Source organism: Colletotrichum spaethianum (genome assembly GCF_022836535.1).
Source record: "Colletotrichum spaethianum MAFF 239500 DNA, contig01, whole genome shotgun sequence".
In the NCBI taxonomy this organism is placed as follows: domain Eukaryota; kingdom Fungi; phylum Ascomycota; class Sordariomycetes; order Glomerellales; family Glomerellaceae; genus Colletotrichum; species Colletotrichum spaethianum.
The window spans coordinates 2,006,536-2,024,657 of NW_026054771.1; the positions used below are offsets into that span (position 1 = coordinate 2,006,536).

Here is an 18,122-nt window from a genome sequence, read left to right on the forward strand (position 1 = left end):
CCGGTATCCTATGTACCCATATGCCATATCCAGCATGCTATTGCCTAGCAAAACCCGCGGCATATGAACTAGTAATGTACAATGGCCTGTATTACCTCCTCACAGCATCTCATCGCCTCCGATGCTCTCATCTGCTTCACTGATATCGTAACCCATCTCCCTTGCATTCTCCACTCTCTCGCTGGCTACACGCGCGGCATGCCACGCATCCCACTTGGCCTTGTCTTCTGATGACTCAACCAGCGGCTTCGATAATCCCTTCTTGCGAAGGCGGCGGCGGTGCTGCCGCTTTTGGTAGAAGTCAAGAGTGCTCATGTCAACAGTGGTAATATCGGTACCGGTGACAAAGTCGACGGCGTCTGCCCAGAGATCTGAAGCATCTTCAGAGACCTGATTAGCGACTTGGCGGCCCCACCCATTTGTAGCCCACTCGTCGAGCTTCACTGGAATGGCAACACCCCAGGTAGGGTCTGTTGATGACCACACACATGGTGTTGAGGAGCAGGCGGCAGGCCGACAGTAAAGCTCGCACATGGCGGACTCGGCAGCGTACCACAGTGAGACGATGAGGAAGACCAGGCCAACGAAAGTCAGGCGGAATGGCTTGCGCTTGTAAAGGCTCGGCACAGGAAGGTGAAGGTAGGAAACCTCCTTGACAGGAGTTGCTCGGATACAATCCGGACAGTCGCGAGCGTGATCCGGGTGGTGCTGATGGAACGACGTATTTTCTACTCGCTGCTTCTCTGAGGCCTCCTTGATCGCCATCCGATCGCCTTGTTTGCCTTCAGCATGGGATACCTGCCCTTCCAGGCGCTCGATACCCTGCTTTGCTGTCCGGATGTTCAGGAGCCCATCTTTCAATGTCTTGCTCATTCTGTCGTATTGTTCCAATTCGCGATCTCGTTCGGTCTTTGACAGGTTTGGCTTGGCCGCAACTTCCTCTCGTTTTATCGAGATCTCGTCAAGCATAGATTCGATCTCGGGGGGAGGGGCGTCTTGAAGTTTCTGCAAGTTGAACAGTTCTTCGAAGTCGTCAAGAGTTGAGTCCTCAATCTGATGTATGCGCTGAAGCTCCAAGAGATCGTCCTTGACAGTCGGTGGCTTGACCGAGTTGGTTAGAGGACGACGTGGCCTCGAGGATGACCTGGTGCGACGCCGCAGTATGGAGGTCGTGGCGGTTCCTGCGGACTCCGTCATAGGCTCTTTGCGATCGCTTGCTTCGGGACCCGATTCGCCGAATGTGGGAAAGGACGGTGCCCATGATGAAGGGCGCGAGCCTCTACGACTTGGGGGTCTGCTGTGGCTTGCAGTTGAAGTCGTTTCAGGCCTGGTCAAGGGTTTGATGTCTTCCTGGATGCGTTCGACTCGGGCCGTGGCAGGCGTCTCAACATAGGCGCCCGTTACTTTAGGAGTGGGAAGGGACAGCGGATCAACCTTGGTAGGTCGAGGAGTTTCGTCGGCGAGGTCCTTATCCTCATCCTCGGTGACAGGCTCAGCCGAGGGTGCTCTCACCGATCCTCGTTCAGATTGGTTGTCAATAGGCGCAAACAGTTTCATCTCTTGTTCGATGCGGTCAGTGGGATCGCTGTCCGATGAAGCCAAGCTCTTTCGACTGTCCTTAGCAGAATCGGTCGAGCGCTGACGTCGTTCTCGGCGTCGTCCTGCAAATTCCACGTTGGACTTCGGTCTCTCTGCTTCTGATAGCTTTGGTCCATCCGTAGGACTTGGTCTCTGATCGTCTGCCTTCTCGGTATGAGCTGATTCGGGAGCTTTAGTGTCGAGACTGGGTTGCGGCGGATCAACCTTCGGTGCCGACTCTAGAACCGGCTTTTCGGACTCACTTCTACGCTCGCTTCTGCGTCGTCGAAATCCGGCCTCCTTAAGGGGTTCTTCCTCTGTTTCTGTCTGTTCCACCACAGCCGCTGTGTCCTTGATCTTGCCCTCGGGTTCGTCCGGTTGGTGACTCTGAAGACTTGCATAATCACGCCGGCTGACCTTATCCTCGCCACGTCTCTCCACCTTCTCGCTACCGTCACTGTCAAGTTTCTTCACCTCGTTTGTGACTGCGGCTTGGTCTTGAGTCTCGGAGCCAGGGCTGCTGCTAGCAGCTCTCGCAAGTCTCTGAAGTAAGTCCCTAGAGTCTGTCCTCGTGTGTGATATCTGGGGCAGCGCAGATTTGGGGCTTGCCACGTCCTTCCGAGTCTCCTTTGGAGACGTGCCATGCGACTTCCTCTCATTGGAAGTCATATAGCTGTGGTACACAGTGACTGGGGTATTGGGTATATGCTCGCCAGCCTCCTCTGCTGCATCTAAATCCTCCCCTTGTGTTTCGCGAACAGGCGTCGAATCTCTGACAAACTCGCTGCTGCGCCGAGCCTCTGGCGACATAGACCTTGACATGGAGTTTTGCTCCCGGATTTCCTCTAGTCGGCTGGAAGCCATGGCCTTCTTTGACAAGGACTCAGCTTCTCGCGCGCGTATATCGTCAAGCTTCGTGTTCTTCGGCCGGGGCCGTTCCTCCGCATCTTCGTGAACCGGAAGGTCGTCGGGAGTTGGGTAATGTGAACGCAGCTGGGCCCTTGACTGCTTAGCCATCTCAGCTTCAGCCTCAGCTTCTCTCTCACTGATTCCTTGCAGCTTCATGTTCCTAATTCGCGACTGCCGCTTTCGTTGCTCCGTGAGCTCTGCGTTAGCCTCTTCTTCCCGCTGGCGGATCTCGTCAATCCTATTGTTCGACCGCCCTGCTCTAGTAGTGGTCCCGATTGGTGAGTTCCACCTGGAAGATCCGTCCGCGTCGGGGCCAACGGAGCTTCTTGGGTCAGTGTATGCGCTGCTGGCAGGGGTTCGTCGATTCGAGACTTCGCTGAACGCCGCGCCACCCATTGTTATGCGTGGGCTGTCCGAAACTTGCAAGTCTCCTGCTGTGAAATCTGCATCGAGCTGCCAGGCATAGCTCTTCTCCGGTGACAACATTTCCGGGTTCGCAGAAGCCGGCCGAGACGTTGGTGGGGTAGGTTCCTGTGGAAGAGCAGCTGCCTCGATGGAGGGGAGTGGCGTGTCGGCCGCGCTTTCCTCGCCTGACTTCGCGCCGATGGATCGCTTAATACCCATTTCATCCTGCTGCAAGAGTTCCTTGATTCGGCCTTCGGGGACGTGACTCTTTGCGAAAGCCCCGGGACGGGGATTGTTGCTCAGACTACCATAGCTTGTTCTCCTACCCAAGTTCTGGCCGCCATTCAAGCTGCTGTTGCTCGCCCTTCGACCCAGGCTCTGGGCTCCGTTAAGGCTGCTGCTGCTTGTCCTTCTCGCCAAAATGTGTCCTGTCTCGGAGATTCTAGGTCCTGTTTTGTTTTTGCCGAAGAGGTTGTCTGTCTCCCGTGAAGCGCTCGGCGATTGGCTTATCTCGCGCTCGTACTGACTGAGGCGACGGTCAAAGCTTCCGGAGCTCGAGAGACTGTTTTGCGATCCGGGGCTGCTTCCATATCGCGCTACATAGTTGTCGCGCAAAGAGTCGCTCGACAGTCTTGAAAGGGGTCTGGGGCGGGCGTAGTCGACTGCATCTTTTCCCAACGTTCGTCGTGTTTTGGCGTCGTCGTGAGTCTGTCGGCTGATGTAGGGCCGCGGAGCAGGACTGGGGGACGCGTCAATAGCGGGAGAGGCTCTTCGCGCCCTTTCAAGAGTATGGACGCGGTTCTCGTCCGCCAGCTTCCAAGCCTCAGCGACAGAGGCACCCGTGCCTTTGGCAAATATTCCGATTGTCGATTTGGGTCGTGGTATACGGGAGCCGGGAGAGCTGATCTCAGCGGAATGGTTTGAGTTGATCGAGGGTGTCTGCGAAGCAGAGCTTGATGGTCGTGGAATCGCGGCTCGTGAAGGTGGGCGACCAGTCAGATTGCCATTAGGATTGGTGTTGTTGTTCGTTGGCGAGTAGCCAAAGCGATTGGTTCCTAGTATCGTCTGCGCAGGATTGCGCGGTTCGAGGCTCTCTCTCGACGATTTGGAGAACAAAGGTTTTCGGCCCTCTTCATCGATGGTCAACTGAGTAGAAGCGCGACGGTTCGAGCGTGCGCCGAAAGCGTAGGAAGGAGATCGGTTATGGTCCATAGCGACGTCGGTTTGCGCCCACGTTGTTGAATGAGTGACAGGCTTAAGCTGCGCAGAGCTGCATTATTTTGGTTTGCGATTTGGTGAAAGGTCGCGTCATATCAGTTTTAGACGCGTTCGCTGTGGCGAAATAAACTGAGACAAACTGTCAAGTTGTAGAAGGCATTGCCGCCGTATCAATTCTCATCTTCGTCAGGGGAAATGTATTGCGCAAATGAAAAGGCCAATATTTGGGCCGGAGCACGAGAAAGTGGTGAACCGCGTCTTGCACTGGGAATTGACCAGGGTCACCCTAGGCTTCTTTCCCTCCTGGGCTAACCCCCACATGGCCCCTCCTAATCTCGGATCGGAAAAACGTCGGCGTGCATGACTAATCGGCAGCAGCCGGTAAGCATGGGGTTAAGCTCCAAGACAGCTGGCTGATCTGGACCCAGCCGTTTGGAAAAACGGTCCACTTGGAATGACGTGGAAAGACGTTGGACAGTGCCAAATGGCGTTTCTATTGATATGTTTCTTTTCAATAGCTGTTGGATTCAGTGCAGCAATTACCCGATGATCTCGCAGGTTCCAGATGCTCTGCTGACCTCTATTGAAGGCCTCCACAGCTCATTACCATTCATATCCCAAGCGAAGATTACGTCGGCACGGCACACCTCATCGAGTCTCCCCTGTCCAGTGATCCGGTGGAAGCACGGCTAAGCCGGGAAGCTATGCCGTTTCTGGACAGGTTCTCCTGGCATCCAGGGAAGAATGCAGGGGCCGCCAAACATATACAGAGCTTGATGCAATAAAGCGGAGGATCGCCAACTGCAACCCACCGTCTCGTTGTTCACGCATAATCCCTCGTTGTTCCGTCTTGTGAACATCGGTACCAGAACATCGGTACCAGAAAGACTGTCGCCAATTGGCCCTGCCAGTGTCCATCGCACACCATGAAGTCCCAAGCAGCCGCCGTACGGCCATGCGGCAACATGTACCGTCTGAGGGATCCATTTGTTGTTGTGCTGAAGTCTGACAACGTCTAGGGAGAGGTACTCAACTGCTCGTCATTCACTGGGCTTGTACCGATGCGTCTCAGTGACGTGCCGGTACGCTGTCCCACCTGGCATCGGTCTCCAAAAGCTCAAGACCGAGCTGCGCCAAGCTGTAGCGCAAGTCATCATGGAGCAACCTTTCATGCGCGTCGGCATCGCTGATGAAGACAAACAAGCCCCTTGTTACGTCCATGTTCCGCGAATCGACCTCTCAGAGCAGGTCCAGTGGTTTGGGCCATCCCACCCAGACGCAGTGGATGCAGCCCTTTGCAAATACCTCTCTTTTCAGCACGATCAACTATGGCTACATCTTGATCAGCGTCCGCCCTGGAAAATTGCCGTCATACCCATCGAAACAATTCAGGGCTCTCCAACCGAGATTGAGGTCGTCTACTCCTTTCATCATGCCGTCGGCGATGGCACAAGCGGTTCCATCTTCCACAAGCGGCTCCTTGACGCACTCAGCAATCCAGTCGTCATTTCGGGACTTGAGGCAGACCAGCTCAACTTCCCAGAGCCACCGGTATTGCCTAGACCGCAGGATCAACTTATTCATGGCCGGATCAGCTGGTCGTACTTTCTCTGGGAGTTGTGGGGTGCCTTCGGTCCTTCATGGCTGAAGACTAAACCTGAGGTTACTCCTTGGAAAGCTCGCACCATCGATCTATCCATGCCTTACCAAACCAGCGTTCGCATTCTGCGGGTTCCTGCTGTGACCGCAACTGAGCTATTGGCGGCCTCTCGGGCTCACTCTATGACTCTGACACCATTGTTTCATGCACTTGTCGCCGCCTCGCTTTCTCGCCACCTTCCCGCCTCTGAGGCTCCTGCCTTTGAGTCAAGTTCAGCTATTAGCTTGAGACGGTTTGTCCCTGCAGCCACGGGACTCGATGTAGACAACCAAATGTCGGTTCTCGTCACATCAACAGATCACCCGATATCCGAGGCGCTGACCGCGAATATCCGAGGATCCCGTGGACCAAATTTCGAAAAAGCAGTTTGGGACGTCGCAGCTTCTGTCAAAAGGGATCTTCAAGACAGGCTAGCAACTTTGCCTCATGACGATATTACAGCCATGTTGAAGTACGTCAGCAACTTTCACGAGTTCTTCACAACGAAGAACGGCTGTGAGCGTGGCAACAGCTGGGAGGTTAGCAACCTGGGTGCTATCAGTGGCGGCACCATCGAAGGGAATTGGAAGCTGACCCGTGCTGTGTTCTCACAGTCAGCCATGCCAGTGGGAGCTGGCTTTGGTGTTAATGTCGCAGGCATAGCCGGTGGAGAAGTCACCGTCACACTGACTTGGGATGAATCTGTCATAGACTCGGCTCTGATGGAAACGCTGGCCACAGACCTCGAAGCATGGACGCAACAGCTCGGGGCCGGCGTGTCCCTTTAGCAATACGATACTCGCCTAATTAGTTAGTTCTCTTGTCTATTAGGAGTAACAACGTCTCTGAAATAGAGACCAAACTATGATGGCAGAAAGATCAAACACCGTGCAGTCACAGAACTTGAAGGGTCCATAGACTTGAGGGCCTTAAGGATATCAGGTACGGACTAATCGTTACGTGTTTGGCTATCGAATGAATGTTCTGGCTATACACATTCTACTTGTGCTGAAGGTTCTCTTTTAGGACAAATAGTAAGAGTCTTCAGTGTAACCAAAGCCAAGGATTGCCTAGTTCTAACATCTTCGCACGCCGGACATGAGTCTAGTTGTTGAGCAGATTGGATTCTGCTACCGACTCTCGTTATCCCTCGCTTTGCTTGGCTTCGACCGAGGCATTGGTAAGTGGGTCCACTTTGCGGTCGGCCAATGGATCCACCAGCGCCTGGGAACCACGACAAATCGGCGACTGACATGTCTCAAATGTCCTCACTTACCGATGGTTAATGTCCTTCGAAGGCAACTGCTTTGTCTGTTTTTAAATGCGTCGTCTCTCAAGAAACTCTAAGTGAATCTATTTGTATTGAACATTACCTGCTCAAGATCCACGTCGGCCTCCGCGGACATGGAGGACCGGGCCAATGCGTCCTCCGCGACCCCGTTCCAAGATCCCTTTCCTACTCTGCGTGCCTTCTTATTTAAGTCTGTTTGGAAAAAGAGTTGAAATTTCATATGGCGTAACTGACTGAGTAGTTCTAAGTTGTCCGTTTGCCTGTCTTCGTCCCATACCACACTTAGACCCCTTGCGATGGCGTCCAATCAAGAATACTCACCAGCAAAGTTGCTTGAAATTGCGACAACCGATGTCCGGTCCCCACTCCAACAATCCGACTATGTCTCAATCCTCTCAAAGCCTCCATTCCTGTCAGTTCCCGGGACGTTCAATACCAGAGACATTGGCCAAGTCCCCGGCAGCGCCATCCGGCCAGGCCTCGCTTTCCGCACTGGTTCTCTCGAAAGCCTCAGCAAAGACGGCGAAAATGTCATCACTCAGCAGCTCGGGATTAAAAGAATCTTTGATTTAAGATCAGAGAAGGAGAGAATAAAGTACCCTGAGCCGGAGATCCCGGAAGTGGAAAACGAATGGATTCCCAATTCATACATCAACACCGTCGACGTCAAGGACTTTGCTAGCGGCGGTGGTGAAGAGGGCTACTGCAAAATGTACATGGATATCATGGAAGTCTACGCTCCCACTTTCAAGGCGGTTCTGGAGCATGTGAGAGACCGGCCGAACGAGCCGTTTCTTTTTCATTGCGCACGTAAGTCGAGCCTCCAATTTTATCAATCGCGGGAAACTACGGCTAACTTGCTTGGGGCGCTGAAAAGTGGGACGTGACAGAACTGGCATTGTGGCTGAAATGCTATTATCCCTTGCTGGTTCCGACAATGAGACTCTCACCCTGGACTACATGATGACACGCATCGGGTCGGAACCACTTCGTCAAGTCTTGCTCGAGAGGGCGATTCAGGACAATGGGGCTGAAAGAGGACTTGACGATGGACCCTTTTACAACCTCTGCAGCCTGAGAGTCTCGTCATGGGAGCTGTTTGTGGAGCAGATAAACAGCAAGTATGGTGGCTTCGAGGGGTATGCCACGAGAAGACTAGGATTTTCTATAAACGATTTGGAGAAGATTAGAAACAACTTAAGGGCTAGACACATTTGAGGACTTGTTCATCATGATTGACAAGTCCCGAACAGATTAGAGGTACATTCGCATATGTGCGCTTCCAGAATCCTGGCGACTTCTTCGTTCATATGCATCTCATCGTCTCATGATAAACATCTGACTGGAACCAAGCCCATGCGCCAACAGTTCCCATCGTCCCAAGAGATGAGGCCAAGTCCTCGTTAGAGTGTTACTTGCTCCAGAGGCACAGTCGGATCAGAGCCTTGGGAAGCCCGGTTGTTAAACGCTTCTGTAATTCAGGGGTATCAAATGCACATGTTTCCTCCTCCTACTTACGCTTTCTCTTCCTCATTTCGCTTTAACCTTCCGAATGACGACTCTTTGTCCATCAAGCTCCCAACCGACACCATGATCCCTCGTCAATGCCTCCCAACCCTCCCCAGCACATTTCTCCAACCACTCCTGGTCAACAGCAAGATACGTCCTCCCAAAACACTTCAACACGTGTGTTCTCATCTCCGCTTCAGCAAATTCCAACAGCTTCGCTCGATGACCATCAACACTCCTCTTCACCCTCCGGAACGCGACATAGTTGTCATGGGCCAGCGCTGCCAATACCGCGTCGACTTTGGCGTCGCGCAACCGGTACCGGTGCCGTATCGCATACGCCTCGGCCAGGTCTCCCCTTCGACACGCCGCGTCGAGGACGAGGTAGCCGAGAACCTCCTGCAGCTCCACGCTCGTCAGGTTCTGGGTAGGATGTATCGTGCGAAGGACGTGCAGGATCGCGGGGTGGTAGGACTCGGGGTGCTTGACCAGGACCGAGAGGCGGATGTTGAATAAGTATGCCTGGATCGCGAACTCATCTGTGCGTTTCGAGGCCACGATGCCCTCGCGGAGCTTCCGTAGCGCCATCATCACGTCAGAAAGGGACTTTGTGCTGGCGGAATCGTTAAGGCGCGGCGAAGAAGTGGCGGAAACGGAGGGGTAGTCTTTGAGGTCGAGCGAGGCGAAGCGGCGGAGGAGCTCGTCGCGCTCGCCGGCGTCGGAGCAGAAGGTCATGTAGCGCTCGACGATCTTGGTATAATACCGTTCCTGAGTCTTGAAGTCGAGGAGTCTGAGAAGCGACAGGCGTCAGTAAAATCATCTTCTAATCGGCGTTAGTGGTGCAGTCATACCTGGTGTCGCCTTTGGAGGGCAGGCCAATGCTGTCAAGGGGGTCCAAGTCGACAGGCTTTAGTCTCCCCCAAGGCCCTGAATGTGAACGACCGCCTCGACCGGGACCACCGCCGCCACCGCCAATGCTGCCGCCTCTTCCTCCTCCGCGGAACACTCTGCCTCCGCCTCGACCTCCGCGAGTCGACATTGTTGTGTACTGGGTTGGTGGTGTTGAGCTTAGCACGACGGGGTGCAGGAGTCAAGGTCGCAGGGAGAGGGGCGGACAGACATGTCGTCAAAACAGAGACGGAGACATCCCACCTTCCCTCTATCTTATCTAATCCCCGACAGGGCGCCAAGGCTTGAGCTCAGGTACCCCAGATGTCGCTTCGGAGAGGAAATTCTGGGGTGCTCTTTCCTTCTTCAAAATGTTTCCTCCTTCGCAAAAAAAGGAGGCTGTCCCCATGGATGCAAAACAGACAAATTGATCTTGGTCTCGGTCAGCGGTATGTACCGACTTCCTTGAAGAATTTAGGAGCTGAGCTTCTGGCGGTCTGGTTACCCAATGCCGATAGCTTTACCCCACCACCAATACCTCGTCTTAGGGCGGATATACAAATCGCGGGGAACCTCGGCAGCTCAGGGGTCTCAAGTCAAAGCTTCAATTGCACTCATCTTTGGGGTCCGTCTTACACTTCGGGCTTAGTACAACCTCCTCAGAGACGCGCAAATAAATCAATTGTGTGGACAGTATCGCAATTGAGCATCGTAAATAACCGCATTCATCGCCAACATGTCGGACCGTGTAGCGCAAATCGCCTCTCATCTCAACTACCCCAAGGGTATGCTCGCCGGCCAAGTGGCCATCATTACCGGCAGCGGGCAAGGAATCGGCGCCGAAACAGCACGGCTTTTCGCCAACGAAGGCGCAAAAGTTGTAGTCTCCGACATTGACGCGAGTACGCTTCACCCAACACCTAGCCGCGCGCATCTTTACTGACACCACCTCGTAGAAAAAGCCCAAGAGGTCGCAGACAGCATCAACGCTGCTGGCGGCCAGGCCATCAGCGTCCCCGGCGACATGCTCTCGGCGGACTACATCCCCGAACTTGTTGCCAAGGCCGCCTCGTTTGGCGGTGGCAAAATCCACCACCTGGTCAACAACGCAGGCTACACCTGGGACGGCGTCATCCACAAGATGACGGACAAGCAGTGGGACACCATCATTGCCCTGCACTCAACGGCGCCCTTCCGCCTCGTGCGCGCCGCTGCCCCCTATTTCCGCGTCAAGGATGGCGAGAACCGTTGCATCGTCAACATCAGCTCTACCTCGGGCGTCCACGGCAACGCGGGCCAGGCCAACTACGCCATGGCCAAGGCGGGAGTCACCGGCTTGACCAAGACCATCGCAAAGGAGTGGGGGCCCGCGTTTGGCGTCAGGGCAAACACCGTCGCTTTTGGGCACATCAAGACGAGGTTGACGGACGCGAAGGAGAAGGGCGCGTTCGTAGAGGGGCCTGGAGGCGAGAAGATTGCACTGGGGATTCCCCAGGCGCAGAAAGGGGCGGACCAGCAGGCGCACGCGGATATCCCGCTGCGGAGGCCCGGAACGCCGACCGAGGCGGCGTCGGCCATTTTAGCTGTCGTCAGTCCGCTGTTCAGCTACGTGAGCGGGCAGACGATCATGGTGACGGGCGGGCGAAATATGTAGCAAGCCCTTCCAGCGTAAACAGAACATCCAGAGCAGGCAGATCGAGTGGCCCAACATCACTGAACAGATTGTAAATTCATGCGATTTGCCAATAATTAGGTATCGGTACTTGAGTTTCCCGTCCCCCCAACGCCCATTTCATGCCAATTGTTTCCTGCGACAAACAACAAATATCCCTCGGTATCGTATCACTCCTTTGTCTCCGCTTTTTGCTTTGTTTTCGTCTGCCTCCCTTCCTTTAGACCTTCATCCACAGGGACAAGACGCCCTTGGCGTACTCGACAATCTCATCGCCGCCCAGCTTGCTGTCGCCGTAGACACGGTCGACAAAGGTGATGGGCACCTCGGCGACGGTGCAGCCCATGGCCTTGGCGCGGACCATCATCTCCATCTGGAACGTGTAACCCTTGCTCTCGGTGCTCGAGATAACCTTGTCGAGGATGCTCTTCTTGTAAAGGCGGAAGGAGCCCGTCAGGTCGCTGACGCCGGGGCGCAGGACTGTGTCGGCGAAGAGATTGGCGCCGCGGGAGACGAACTTGCGCTTGAGGTCCCAGCCGTAGACGCCGCCGTTGCCAGCGTAGCGGGTGCCGGTGACAATGTCGTAGTTGCCCTCCTTCTGGCGAGCGACCATCTGGGGGATGAACTTAGGGTGGTGGGAGAAGTCGGCGTCCATGATGATGACAAAGTTGCCCTTGACGAACTGCAGGCCGTGGACGTAGGCGGTGCCGAGGCCCAGCTTGCCAGTGCGGGTCTTGAGGATGACGTGCGGGGAGTAGGCCTTGACGAGCTGGTTGGCGACCTCTTGGGTGCCGTCGGGGGAGCCGTCGTCGACGATGATGAGTTCCCAGTCGAGCTTACTGTTCAGGGGATGGTGGTCAGCAGGCGTTTGACTGTGAGAGCGGCTGCAAAATAGGAAAAGGGGAAATGATCCCGAGAAGCTGGAAAGCGCAAGCGCACTTACTTTTCGGTGAAGGTGCGATTCAACAGCCAAGTGACGATAGGGAGGTTGCGGCGCTCATTGTAGGTCGGCAGGATGACCGAGTACTTGTTAGCGGCCATTATTGCTGCCGAATGGAGTCGGGATCGAAAAGTGAAGAGTCGAAGAATAAAAAGTCGCGAGATTCTTGGGCGGGCGGGGCGGAAAGGAGCGTGATGAAGTTGGTTGCGCGTTGGGTGAAGCTTTACGGCGATGCTGTCCTTTGGCGATGGAGTGGCATTTTGGCACCTTGGATGGCGGATGACTAAGCGTGACCTAGCCCCTGAGATCCAGGGGGTGGTCACAGGGCGGGAGCACCAGGAGGGATCTCCCAGCCTGCACTCGAGATTTTCGACAGTGACAGCTGCAAAACCCGACTATTGCTTTTGCGCCAAAAGTTTTAAGAATAAGCCGTTTGTAATTTCTTGAGTATCCTATACTGGGGTTTTGTGAGCAGCTCCTATCTATTTCCACACCATTTGGGCGCAGTCCGCCGTGAGCTCTTCTTGCTTCACCAGGCTTTTTGCTTGAGAGTGATGCCAAAAGAAAAAAAAAACATGGGCATACTAACATAAGGGAACAGTAATGGACTGACCTCATGGCCCATGTCTTGAGTCCACAGGATAAGCCAAAATGCAATATTTGACTCTTTACTTGGAGCCTGAGAAGATTGGTTATGTTCGTTGTTCTGCCGTGTAACAGGGCCTAATTCCTCAGCCAATGCATTCTCTTTTCTCGCCGGGGGAGACAGCTTCACGTCGTGTCATGCTAGCAGCTCGATATCAAAATCGATGAAGTGAGCATGCCTTAGGTAGGCTTGTTGCAAGCGTCTCAGCTCAGTCCCAGTCTCGATGCCGGATCACAAGGCACAGGGGAGGCGAGTCCTGGGGTATTGGGCATCTCACTCTACATTTCTGCCTCCTCAGATTCCTCTAAGACTAGATTCCACAACTTATATCTATCCGTTTCGACAACAATGCATTGAGCCGTAGGTACTGCAGCCCTCATACGCCCTCGAGCCGATCATAGATGGCGTGCAGCAGCCTCCGAAGCTCAGACCACAGTTCAACGTCGATGACGAGCGCCCATTGGCCACAGTAAACCAGTTGGTCAGGGGTGGGGACTCGTCGCGCCATCGAGGCCTGCCATTCGCCCTTCCCCGCATCGCCTTGCTGCAACACTACAACTCTGCAGTTCTGCCCTGGCAAGCGTGGCCAGCCATCCTATCGCACAAGCAAGAGAGCGAGAGGGAGAGCTGCTGGTGCGACGGCGTCACAGTGCCATCGGAACCGACGCACACACGGTCCTTGGACCACCACCGCCTGGGGAAAGATTCGACGTCGCAAACGATGAGACGGACTTGCAACACTCCCAGGCTGTGTTTACCACAAAAGAGGCCCTGTGCCTCTGTTACACCTTCGTCTATTCTCTATTTCCTGCAAAAATCGAGGAGACGGCCATGACATGCCGCCGTTCAATCGCTGTCGCGATCATCGACCAGCGAAACAGCTCACCCAAGTCAGCCTTTCTTACCTTAGGAAACCCAGCTCGGCAGCTCCACGAAGCGACTAGGCCTCTTTTGGATTAACCGGCTCTTAACCGGGGCTAAGCTCCAGCCCTGCAACATCCCAAGGTCCAAGATCGCCAGGTTTGGCCAGCGGCCGTGGAGCTCTTCGTCACGTCAGATTGGCATGACGGCAGATGAGAGGTGCCTCTCCACCCAATTTGTCGCGAGGGGAACCTTGTTCCTACCGGCCGTTTCCTTGCATCCTCATAGCTTCACTCTCGTCGCTCGAGGTCCGCTCCCTGTTCTGTTTAGCTAAGGTCGGCGGCCAGCGCAGCGCAACGCAACGCAGCTCCTCATGGCCCGCGCAGATAGTCCATGTGCGCGCGCGCACACACACACACACACCGAGGCGATGGGCGATGGCGTGTCCCGAGCCGCCCTTGCCCTTCCCGCTGCTGATTCGTCCCGTAGACCCAGGAGCAGGACCGGCCCTCCCCCCAACCCCATGTTTCTGTACGATGACCTGCCGTGTGGTTGCAGCCAGGCCCAGCGGGTGAGGAGGAGCTCCCATGCTTCCTGCTGCTTCTCCGACTCCGACTTTAACCTCACCTCTTCTTCCCTCTTCCCTCTTCTCTTCTCCGCCTCTTCCCAACTCAACTTCACCCCCTCCTCTCCAGCTTTCCATCGCCAATCGACATCACCGTAGCCATTCCCATCAGCTCATACCCTCATCGATACTCGAGTACGGCCATTGAGCCCCATATCCAAGACCGACTGCGACATTACCGATCGCGCACTGTGCGCCTACGAACTCCCGTTACGTCATCGCCATGGACCCCATTCCCGTTCCTGGAGCTGCTCCCGCCGCTGTTGGCGCCGACAAAGGTGAGTGCGAAGCATGTCGAAGCTCTCATCGTGATCGCGTCGACTCGGTACTGCTGATATGATGTTTGAGCCTTTTGCGCTGGCCAAAATCGATTTGTTGTTTGAGCGAGGCGTTCCCGACGCAGTTCAACCATCATGCTTAGACCTCCATGCGCTAACATTCCTTCCTGGTCGCAGTCCCAGAGACTGTTGTAGCCACTACCAGCGCAGACACCAAGCCTATGGAGCCTGTAGCCACTGAGACAAAGCCTGCCGAGGAGAAGAAGGATGAGAGGGAAGAGACTGCGCCAGTGCCCGAGACATCAGCAGCCCCTCTCGCCGAACCTGCTAAGCTCGAGGAACCGCCTGCGCTTGCTCCGCCAGCTGATGCGCCAGCTGCGTCAAAACCTAGCGTTGATGCGCCAAAGCCCGCCTCCATCGAAGAGGTTCCCGACCAGGACGGCCCCGTCGCTATGACGGGAGTCCAGGAGCCGAAAGCCATCCCTGCCGAGCAGTCGGCCGGGACGTCCGCGTCTTATGCTGAGCCCGTGAAGGCATCGGTAGAAGAACCCATCGCGCAAGAGCCCGCCAAGGCGCCCGTAGTCGACGACGAGCCGGTCAAGGAGCCCATCACTGAGAAGGCTGAAGCCGTCAACGGTGCTGCGACCAAGGATGTTGAGATGACGGGCGCTCTCAACGATGCCGAGCCTGCCGGTGCGGGCGAACGTGAAGCTGCGCCGCAAGCTGTCCTGTCCGAAGCCAAGGTCGGTGACAAGCGCAAGGCGGACGACCTCGTCGAGACCAACGGGGCCAACGGCACCAACGGAGTCGAGGAGGCGGCTGAGGAAAAGCCAGCCGAGAAGAAGGCCAAGAGGGGACCCGGCCGCCCTCCTTCAAACGGTGCCGCTAAGGAGTCGCCCAAGAAAGACTTACCAAGCAAGGAAAAGGAGTCTTTCGGTCACAAGGTGGCCAGAAATGTGAAGAAGGTCATTCACCCTGTCGGCAGGACTGCGCGTAAGACCCGCTCACAGGGACCTGTTTGAATTTATGGACAGATTGGTTGTTTGGGAAGCGGACATCATCGCTTCGACTTTTCTTGAGTGAAAGCAGTCAACACAAGACCATCCGGTCAAGGCTCGGATGACGCCATATACGCGGGTATATTCCATATTCCCGCAAGTTCATGATGGGTAGGCAAAAGGTGGTGCGGATGCTGCTGTTATTTCTTGCTTTTCTGCGTCGGCTCGAATTTGAACCAGCAATCAAGGGAACAGATGGAGGAGCTTGTAAATAGTACGATGCTTGCACATGCAACTTCCAATCACGTTTTGATCACATATACGATGTCTGCTTTGACGACCAACGTGGTTCATGCTCGCAAAAGCTCCGAACATTATGCAGGCGAAGCCGGTCTTTCTTGTTCATCGCCTCGGTGAGCAGCTGTTTCTCTTCCAATGTCTTGCCCTAAACAGCTTCGGTGAAACGCAAACAACCCTAGGCAGTAAACAGATCGACGAGCTCTTCACAACTGATATGAGCATCGGTTGAACAGGACAACTGGTCCGAGTCCATGGCATGTGCCATCGTCCAAGAGGAGAGAACTCAATGAGGTGAGATCGACAAGGTCTAGAGGAAGTCGATGACGTCTTTAGAGGCCCCGGGCTGTTCGGTCCAGACCGTGACAGAATTTGAGGGTCCACCAAACCGCGTCACCAAGGGCCAAGGGTTTGCAGATCATGTTGAAGACCACGCAAGTGGGCGAGGAATGCCAGGCTTGCGGGACCCCTTTTTTCTCTTGACGGGAATGAAGCCCTCGGAACGCAAAAGGCACATGCGGTCATCTTTTGTACTAGTTGTCAAGTACCTAAACGGGTGTCGATCTGGGTGAGATGCAAGAAACAGAGACGAAGAAAAAGTATGTGCCCCACAAGTCGAGGACGCGCGCGCGCGGAAAGAGAAACAAGATGTTTATCCGAGCAGAAAAGAACGCAAAACGGGCGAGTCGTGACGAATGCAACCCCTCTCCCGGGACGAGGAGTAAACAAAGAAGGGGGAACACAGAACGCTAGGCGGTATCGAGGACGAACGGCTTTTTCCCCCACGGTGCGGGTGTCGTTGCGTGTTTCTCAACGCCAAAACGGGGACGGCGGCGGTGGCTTGAGAGGGCGGGGCGTGAAAGCCATGAGGGAGTCAAGAACGAGAGGCCGCCGCTCGGACTGTGACGTAAGGGCGAGACGGGCCGGCTTCTTCTGGCGCCTGGTGTGGGAAGTCGCGTCGACGGGGTCACCTGAAGTACCGTAAAGGCCCCGACCCCCCTTCCGTTTCCGTGGGATACGTTTCCCCCCCTCCTCCGCGATGTTCTGTGCTAGTTTCTTGGGGGTGTTCTGGAATAAGGTAGCGTGCGCTTGGGGGGGATCGGGCGGGTCTTGGCAGTGGGTGAGGGTCGCTTTGCTTGAGTCGTCCCCCTTTGGGCCTTGGTTCGAGCCTCGTGATATCACGGGTGGAAACTTGTCACTGGGGATTGGAGCCTTGGTGAGAAAAAGTTGGTTCGGCGCGTCGGGACGAGGGACGAGGACAAAGCTGGTTTCGTGGTTACGGAAGTTAGAAAATGCTTATTTTTCAGCTCGCGCGAGTTCCGGTCGAGGGGGCATCCCAACACAGCGTGGCGAAGTAGCAGTGATTCTGTTCCAAGGGAGGGAGATTTATGGAGGGTTTTTTTGGGTTGTTCTTTTGGAGCGTACCTGAAAGGGCACTCACCTTCCTTGAATGTAGCTGGGCGATCCCTCGTACACAGTCCATTGCCCTCTTCTGACTGGCAGTGGCCTTTGCATTGAGTTTGATCCGGTCAAACCTCATCTCAGGACTCTGGTCGCGTCAGTTGTCTCCAGTCTTTTCCAATCCTCTCCACAAAAAGGACTTATTGCATGCATGTAGGTACGAACGAACCCCCCTTTCCCCCCGAATTCCCAAGGCCCCCAAGGACTCCCCCTCAATGCACAGCCCTGCTCGACGATTCTGTCCCTGGGGGTCCTCCTCCCAAGGACATGCGAGGACTGTCGGTATTTGGGTGTTGCGGGGAGGGGACGCAAAGGCGGCCCCCTTTCCAATTAACCTGACACCCGGGCGCAGGGTGCTGCTTGACATTGCAATGATGTCGAAGAAATGAAGAGCCATGATTGAGATGCCGTCTTTCCGCTGCAAGGCGCAGCCAAACGGCGCCAACGAAACGGAAGGGAGAGAGAGACCTCGACGGCAACAGACTCTACATGAGAACCTGGGTGTCAGACTGCAGCGTCCGGCTCTTGCTGTGTGGAATGATGGCATTGGGGCCTTTGGCGCGCTCACGCGAGCAAACCCACACCCTGGTCTCATGGGCCGACCGGAGAGTCCCTGCTACCTAGATGCAGATCTTTGTCCGTTCCTGGGACAGAGGAATTGTGCAGCCCCGAGTATCAGCTGGGCGTAGCGGTGCATCGTTTGCATCAAGACCTGAGCATATCAACATTGTACGATAGTGGGAAGCCAGAGGAGAAGCACTCTGTGAACGAGAACCAGATGTGGCCTAGATGCCGGCCGCCTCGTATTCATCGACCCCAAAGCCATCCCTTTCCCAGCAGGTGCAGGACCTATACGGGTATAGGACTCGTTGGCGGGCCCTCCCAAGTCTCTTCTATGCCAGCGTGT

The 18,122-nt window shown here is 55.2% G+C and overlaps 6 protein-coding genes across 6 annotated transcripts; 4 read left to right on the forward strand and 2 right to left on the reverse strand.

Moving 5' to 3' along the window:
• Positions 1-99: 99 nt before the first annotated feature.
• Positions 100-4,104, reverse strand: ColSpa_00546 (uncharacterized protein; the record flags this gene model as incomplete). Its single annotated transcript, XM_049266758.1, has 1 exon — positions 100-4,104. One exon carries the CDS (start codon positions 4,102-4,104, stop codon positions 100-102), a length of 4,005 nt encoding a protein of 1,334 aa, XP_049122715.1.
• Positions 4,105-5,265: 1,161 nt separating this feature from the next.
• Positions 5,266-6,537, forward strand: ColSpa_00547 (putative alcohol acetyltransferase FCK4; the record flags this gene model as incomplete). Its single annotated transcript, XM_049266759.1, has 1 exon — positions 5,266-6,537. One exon carries the CDS (start codon positions 5,266-5,268, stop codon positions 6,535-6,537), a length of 1,272 nt encoding a protein of 423 aa, XP_049122716.1.
• A 799-nt stretch (positions 6,538-7,336) lies between these two features.
• On the forward strand, positions 7,337-8,258 carry ColSpa_00548 (tyrosine-protein phosphatase; the record flags this gene model as incomplete). The annotated part of the gene is made up of 2 exons (XM_049266760.1): positions 7,337-7,850; positions 7,918-8,258. The coding sequence occupies 2 exons, from the start codon at positions 7,337-7,339 to the stop codon at positions 8,256-8,258; spliced, it is 855 nt and encodes a 284-aa protein (XP_049122717.1).
• A 312-nt stretch (positions 8,259-8,570) lies between these two features.
• ColSpa_00549 (uncharacterized protein) lies at positions 8,571-9,588 on the reverse strand (the record flags this gene model as incomplete). The annotated part of the gene is made up of 2 exons (XM_049266761.1): positions 8,571-9,339; positions 9,401-9,588. The coding sequence occupies 2 exons, from the start codon at positions 9,586-9,588 to the stop codon at positions 8,571-8,573; spliced, it is 957 nt and encodes a 318-aa protein (XP_049122718.1).
• A 585-nt stretch (positions 9,589-10,173) lies between these two features.
• On the forward strand, positions 10,174-12,004 carry ColSpa_00550 (3-oxoacyl-[acyl-carrier-protein] reductase FabG; the record flags this gene model as incomplete). The annotated part of the gene is made up of 4 exons (XM_049266762.1): positions 10,174-10,339; positions 10,394-11,046; positions 11,105-11,161; positions 11,348-12,004. The coding sequence occupies 4 exons, from the start codon at positions 10,174-10,176 to the stop codon at positions 12,002-12,004; spliced, it is 1,533 nt and encodes a 510-aa protein (XP_049122719.1).
• Positions 12,005-14,404: 2,400 nt separating this feature from the next.
• ColSpa_00551 (uncharacterized protein) lies at positions 14,405-15,481 on the forward strand (the record flags this gene model as incomplete). Its single annotated transcript, XM_049266763.1, has 2 exons — positions 14,405-14,459; positions 14,637-15,481. The coding sequence occupies 2 exons, from the start codon at positions 14,405-14,407 to the stop codon at positions 15,479-15,481; spliced, it is 900 nt and encodes a 299-aa protein (XP_049122720.1).
• Between the last annotated feature and the right edge of the window lie 2,641 nt (positions 15,482-18,122).